At 40.3% G+C, this 6,894-nt stretch overlaps 1 protein-coding gene across 1 annotated transcript in view; it reads left to right on the plus strand.

Moving 5' to 3' along the window:
• RSU1 (Ras suppressor protein 1) overlaps positions 1-5,601 on the plus strand; it is a 100,724-nt gene extending 95,123 nt beyond the window's left edge. The window contains exon 9 of the mRNA XM_010003616.1: positions 5,131-5,601. Coding sequence (XP_010001918.1) covers positions 5,131-5,233 — 103 coding nt within the window. The 3' untranslated portion in view covers positions 5,234-5,601. The remainder of the gene's footprint in view (positions 1-5,130) is intronic.
• Positions 5,602-6,894: the final 1,293 nt, after the last annotated feature.

Consider the following 6,894-nt stretch of genomic DNA (forward strand, 5'->3'; position numbering starts at 1 on the left):
ACTCTTTCCTCTTGGGAATGCCTCTCCTGAACTGCATGCTTGCTAGTGACAGCTTAGACCCCTGATACATAACCAAAGACCTTGCCTAATATCCTTGCAACTGCTCAGGGAATTTTTATTAAGTAAAGGCATCATTAAAGTAGACAGAATGATGAAGTTTAATGAGTATCTTTCTCACTTGATATTGTTAGTTTTGCTGCAGCAGCCATAGTGCTCTCATTTGTTACTTCCAGTGGGGCAGATAGAGAGTGCAGGGAGATTTTGTTTATGTTTATATTTGCATACAAAGAAACATTTATGTTCATGAGAGGTATTTGCTTTGGAAAATATATACAAGGAAAGAAAGCAACTGGAAATCTCTATTTGAGGGCTTTCTGCATTTTCAGTCTTGCATTTAATCTTTCCTTTCCCTTTAACATGATGAGGAGGCTGCATGCAATACTGTAGCTGCTCAGTCTACAAAGGTTCAGCAATTGGTGAACTGTGGTTATAATAACCAAGTATTTTTTGCACTCCAGATTTTATTCTTCAGCTGAGGTTTTGGTCTGTGAACTGTGTGTAATGCCCTACTCAGAGCTATACCAGCCCCAGGAAAAAGTGATGTTCTAAAATGTTCTAAAGTGTGAAGGTTCTGCCATGAATACATTATCAGCACTTATCTCACAAATCTGCCTTGAAACAGTAGCCAGAATCTGCCTCAATATTCCATTATTTATTTATGCAGACCATCTGCCTTCGCTAAGGGTCTAGTCCTACAAACAGATATGTCAAGGTGCTGTCTCCTAGTACATTACCATCCATCAGCTGAGCTGCAGAACTGTCTGTGTGCATGTGTTAAGCTGACCTCCACTGCTGAGGACAGTGTGTGAGGTCTCTGCCTAACATGTTTGACTTCGCAGTGATGCCAGAGCAGAAGCATCTACACTTTACTACAGCTTGGTTGACAGAGATGAGCAAGCTGTGGTTTCTGTAGCTGTATCCTTTCAGTGGGTATTGAAATCATTAAGGACTGTATATGTAAACTCCACATCTGTTACACCCAAGGGTTTGTAGATTCTCATGTAATTCAGATAGTTGCTTCTCTGTGTGGATCAGCTCCATTATACTCCTTTTTTTTCCTGGGTTTTTTTCTCCTTAGGACCTATGGAAGTGGTGTCTGTTGTTGGACCTCAAGTTCATTGAAAATTGTGAATTCTCTTTTCCCTAGTGTAACAGAAGGCAAATTCTGTCCCAGAGGCATTATCACAGTCATTATTGTATTTAAATGTTGTTGTGACACCATATGTCTCCTCATATTTGATGTGTGCAAACACAAAGAGAGTCCCTGCCTGTGAAAGCTTGTATAATCTAAATATGTCTGATCCTTGCTCTTTGCATAGCAGACTACTGTGATGGATTGTAAAGCATTTATCTTCAGTTGAGATAGCAATGTGCAGCTGAAACTTCCTTGAAATTTTGCCAGAGAAACTTAAGTAGTTATATTTGATTTGCTTATTTGAAACCAAATACTTACTTTCCTGGATGAACCTTTGGTGCACATGCTAATAGAATTGGTTGAACATGAGAATAAGTGAAAAGAATGTGAAAGTGCTGCAGATGTCTGCAACTCATGTACATCTGCTACTTCTAACATAGTATTTTCATGGGAATTGCTTTAGCACCAGTGGCACTGAATATCATAAGGAGCAAATATCAGAGAAAAACTGCTGCCAAAAATACTTATAGGTCAATTGTGATTTTTTTTCTGTTCAATGCATGGAGTGGCCACTGCACCTCATTTTGCAGGCAAAAGACATTGCCCAAGTAGACTTCACCAGAACTGTGAGGTTCATTCAAAATCATCAGCGTTCAGTTTCTGTGCTTCAAAAGCATCTGTGAAGAATTCCCACCGTACCTTTCTACTTCACAAAAATGTTACTAATCTGAGCTCTGCTGGATCCACAAACTTTAATACTTGCACTGAGAACACAGGAGATGAGAGGCAGAATGAATGACAAAAGTGTCATCTGAGCTGGAAAGTCATATAAGGGTTCCAGTGGAGCCTAAAGTGGAGCCTAAACCAACCTGAGAAAAAAAAAAAAAAAAGGTGTGTAACACCTGATAAACACTAAAGCTGTTATAGTCATCTCTGGGGTGGCACTAAGAGGACAAAGGAGCTGTGGGGCAGCAGGAGGTGGAAGACAGGACAGGGACAGGGGACTTCTGCTGCCAGTTACAAGGCATTTTTGTGCTCAGATACAGTGGATCAATCAATTCAGTGCTTAAAGTCCCAAATGGGGACTTCCTTAGTATAGGAAAAAATATTCTCATGTTCTATTTATGTTATTTGTCTAGAGCCAAAAACCAACTTGAATTTTAATTTACTATTTACTAACTATTGGTGTTAACAGATTTGAGCATGCATTTCCACTTCACTGTTGCTAACTTCTTAGAGTTACAGAATTATTGCTGACAGTGGCTCAAGTGCTGTTCTGTGTCTTGTTGAGAACAAAACGCTGCTGGTTCTCTTTTTTCTAACCTCGATCAGTTTCTGATGGGACAGCCTCCTTGAGTGACACTGCTCTACCACAGTGATAGTATTTCCTGATACCAAAACACCTCCTTCTGTGTCTTCCCCCTCTCAACTCTCTTAATGCCTTTCAAAACAGGACAGTTATTTAGGATGGATATTTTATTAGTACACATATTTGGTACTTGGATAAAATATAGCCTTGTGCTGTTGGTGCTGTATCTCTTATGGAAAAAAAAAAGTGTATTGTAGCTAATAGTAAGCATGCCATTATCACAGAGGGTCAGGGCTCTCTGTGTTAATCAGGAACTGCCATCTGATCCCTTTTTGGCAGCAGCTGATGGCATACATAAAATTTCAGTAAGGTGAAGTAATGTCATAGTTTACAGTTGTATTTTCCTTGAGCGAGGCTGTTTTGGGTACAATGCACCTTGACAGCAGCCTGTTTAGCAGCATGATATAAAACTGTAACTGCTGAGGAGGTGAAAGCAAGCACTGCCTCTCCACCCCACCCTGTGAGAAGACCTAATCCCATTCTGTAGTCCAGAAACCCCAGGATTGAGGTATCTTCCATATACAGCAAAATAAAGCTTAGAGCAGGTAATAGCTTTTAACCTCCTGACTAGCATAGCATAACATAGACTGTTGCAGCTGGAAGGGACCTACAACCATCATCTAGTCCAACTGCCTGATCAATTCAGGGCTGAACAAGTTGAAGTATGTTGTTAGGTACATTGTCCAAATGCATTGTCATGCTTGGGGCATCGGCCACCTCTGTAGGAACTCTATTCCAGTGTTTGACCCTCCTCTCAGTAAAGAAGCACTTCCTAGTGTAAACCTTCCCTGGCACAGCTTTGAACCATTCCCGCACTTCTTACCCCTGGATGCCAGGAACAACGAGCACCTCCCTCCCCTCCTCGGGAAGCTGTACAGACCAATGTATGTCTCATCTAAAATCTCTCTGTATCTGACATCAGTAGCCCCTGTGTGGCCATGCCTTACAGCATAGTAAGTCAAGAGTATTTATATGTCTTTAGCATTGTTCAAAGTCTCTTGCATACAGTTGACTGCATAGTCCACCAGGCCTTGTAGAAAAGGTCCTGTCTTCTTCTGAAAATTAGTTTCAGCCTGCAAAGCAAAAGAGAGTACTGTAAATAGTCACTTTATCTCTGAGATACCTGCTCCGGGTGATACCCACTGCAGAACTGAATACCAGGTCATGCTTTCTGGATAAGTAACTACATATCATGACTAAATAAATCTATCCAGACATGACTAAGCAAAAGTAGCAGGAGGATCTGTACCTTCCTTGTTTGCAGCAAGGTCTGAACAGACCTGCAGCTAAATACACGGACTGCTGCAGGGGAGAGTACATGTGAGGGTGTGTGTGATGGACCAGCACAGCTCACCTGCAACAGCTGGGAACCTGCTTCATGTCCCAGACATGAAAATGCAGGACCTGGGTTCTGTGGTGACAGTGCTGGCAGCTGCTTATCCAGATTTTGACACATCAAAACGTAGTTCTACGAAGACTCAGCGTTTCTCAGTCCTGAGCCCCTGGATCTGTCCTGTTTCTTAAAAAAAAACTTCCACCAAAGGTGGAGGTGCAGTAACACAAGGAAAGTTGTTTTGAGAACTGGTGGTTTTATATTCTTCAGCAGCAGAATTCCTATCCAGTGGTAGAATTTAGTGTCTGGACTGGCAACAGCCCAGCAAGGGATTAGGGCAGGCACTTAGAGCATTGGGCTGAAGTATGAGCAGGGGGACACTTTTCAGAGGGATTTCAGTATTGGGGTTTTGCCAGTGTTTATGCAGCTGAATGAGCAGAAACGAAGCTTGTCCCTGTTCCCTTCTAGGTACACTGACATCCCCGCAAATCTTCAAAAAGCACTTTATGTCAGTGGTGGAAGTTCAGTTTGAACTGTGTTTATTTTGGGTAGGGCTTTAATTTAATTTAATCAGGATTACTCATAAATTATCTATTAATTACTGTGTGATATATAGCAAGATCCTCTGAGCCACATAGTCTACTTAGCTTCACTGTGAATGCTAGCTATCTTAATTGTAGGATACTTTGTCAACATTTAATCAGTGGTACTTACTAATGTGGCATTGATGTGTTGGTAGCTGTCCCAGTACTATCAATCATATGGAAGCAGCAAAGGCAGCTGTGACACCATTGCTCTCTGTCACATTATCAAGCCCTTGGGTTTTCTGGTTAGGGATGATGCTCACTTTGTTCTAAGTGGGCACTCTATCTCTCCAGTTCAACCCAATTTTTGTCATTGTCGACTTGAATACACATCCTTGCAGCCTTCCAAGCCTTAATCCCATAACTGCAAAATAAAGGTTGCTGGTTTCTGAAGGCAAAAACGATTGCTCCTTCACTGTTCCAAAGGCCTGCATTTCCTGATGTTACACTCCTGGTAAGTCATGAAAAATCTAATGTTATGGACTGCAGCATGAGATCTAATAGAAAATTCAGTGTGTTCAAACAAAACAAATATAACGTCCTTCCTTTTTTATTTCTAGTAACTAGATGCATGGTTTAACATGCTGCAGAATAACAGCCTGTGCTTAATGGCTGTATCACAAATGCTCTTTGTCTCATTTCCTTACAGTCTGTATGGCAGACATATGCAGGCGAATCCTGAACCTCCAAAGAAGAACAATGACAAGTCAAAGAAGATCAGCCGGAAGCCTCTGGCAGCCAAGAACAAATAAGTCTGTGGCTTCTGCCTCTGTTTTTATTAATTTTTTTTCGTTGCTTTTGCATGTGCCTATAATATTCCTACGCATCTCCTGTTACTCAAAAGAAAGCAGACACTGGAGGTAAAAGCAATTTACTATGTATACTGCTTTAGAAGAGACTGATTAAGGAATACAAAATTATACATTCTCCTAATTAGGGTCACACTTATGTAGCCATTTAATATATCACTGTCAAATACATTTTGGCTTTTCTATTTTTATGTATATTAATGTCCTCTACTCACATGTATCACATCCTGTTAATATCAGCGGGTTTACACCTATATTATACAATATTAAATTTCATACAATATTCCAAGTTATTTTAATAAAGGTCTTTATTTGTATTGTGTTTCAGTTTATTAATTAGGGCTTCTGAATTGTGGATTCCTTGAGGAGCATATGTGTCCAGTTTCCTGCAATGTGTAAATTTCTTACATAGGAATAAGCATTTTATCAGATACAGATGAGTTAAAATGTAAAGCTTTCTATTCAAGGAGTGAACATTTTCAATCAGTTTCTATTTCTTTTTTACATTGCTGTGTCCTTTTTTTTTTTGCCTGGAAGGTTATTTTGAAAACAAGGAGTAGGGGAAGGGAGAAGGGAAAGGGAAAAAAAATATGTTTTTGAAAGTGCTGCCAATTGCCAGCCTCAGTCTGGGGAAAGAAAACTTTCTCATTTGAAGAAAATGGTATTTCTTCCAATTTTTTAAGTGTTTTTTTTTTAATTTTTTTTAGGCAGAAAACCCAAATAATGTATTTAATATCTGATGAAAGTACTTCTATTGAAGAACAGTTCCAGCTGGCTTTTGAAAATGCCACAGGTTCTATATTTATCTATACGAAGCCAGCACCACAACCAAGCTTTAGAAGCTACAAATTGTTTAATATCTCAAACAGCTTCAGGTCTTACCAATGGGGAAGAAAAACCTCAAATCTACTGGCAGTGACTTCCAAACAATTTTAGTCTTAGCAGAGAGAAAGCTAACCAGGAAACTCAAAGAGCAAAAACAAATATTTACACCTAGGTTGCTTGCGTAAGGACCTTCCTGCACTTGATTTCAAATTCCATTAATTTCATCCCTGAGCAACCCCTTGGTGGGTTTCAGCTGCCATCTGGACAGCAAGCCAGGAAGCAAGCCCAGGATGCCAAAACAGGCCTGGTGTGTTCAATGAGAAAAGAAAAGGTTTCAAATTTCTCACACTAGAAATGATACTTTCTACAAATGCTGTTTTGGATCTGAAGACTCTGTAATCAGCACCAGTCTTTCGATCACATTTAGGATTACTACATGGTTGCCTTAGTCTGGGAGCAAATGTATTGACATATATTTTGCAACAGATTTTTTTGAATTGGCAAGCAGGGCTAGGAAGTTGGCATCGAGCTTTAGACGCATTCTGAGTGGTCTTTGGTACTTCAGAAGAATGAGGCAGTCTTGGTAGACAGATGGAAAACAGTAAAAATGGAAGACTTGTCAGGAACAGTCAATTCTATCTGTTGCAAGCTCTGCAGAGGATTTTCCAGACCTCTTAAGTGATCTGTCTAGGGGAACAGATCCAACTGAAACAGGCCCATGGAGGCACTAGGTTCGGTGCATGTCAAGAATTCACAGCAAAAAAACTGCAACTCCCCCC

The sequence above is a fragment of the Chaetura pelagica genome, unplaced genomic scaffold (genome assembly GCF_000747805.2).
Source record: "Chaetura pelagica isolate M959 unplaced genomic scaffold, ChaPel_1.0 scaffold418, whole genome shotgun sequence".
Taxonomy (NCBI): domain Eukaryota; kingdom Metazoa; phylum Chordata; class Aves; order Apodiformes; family Apodidae; genus Chaetura; species Chaetura pelagica.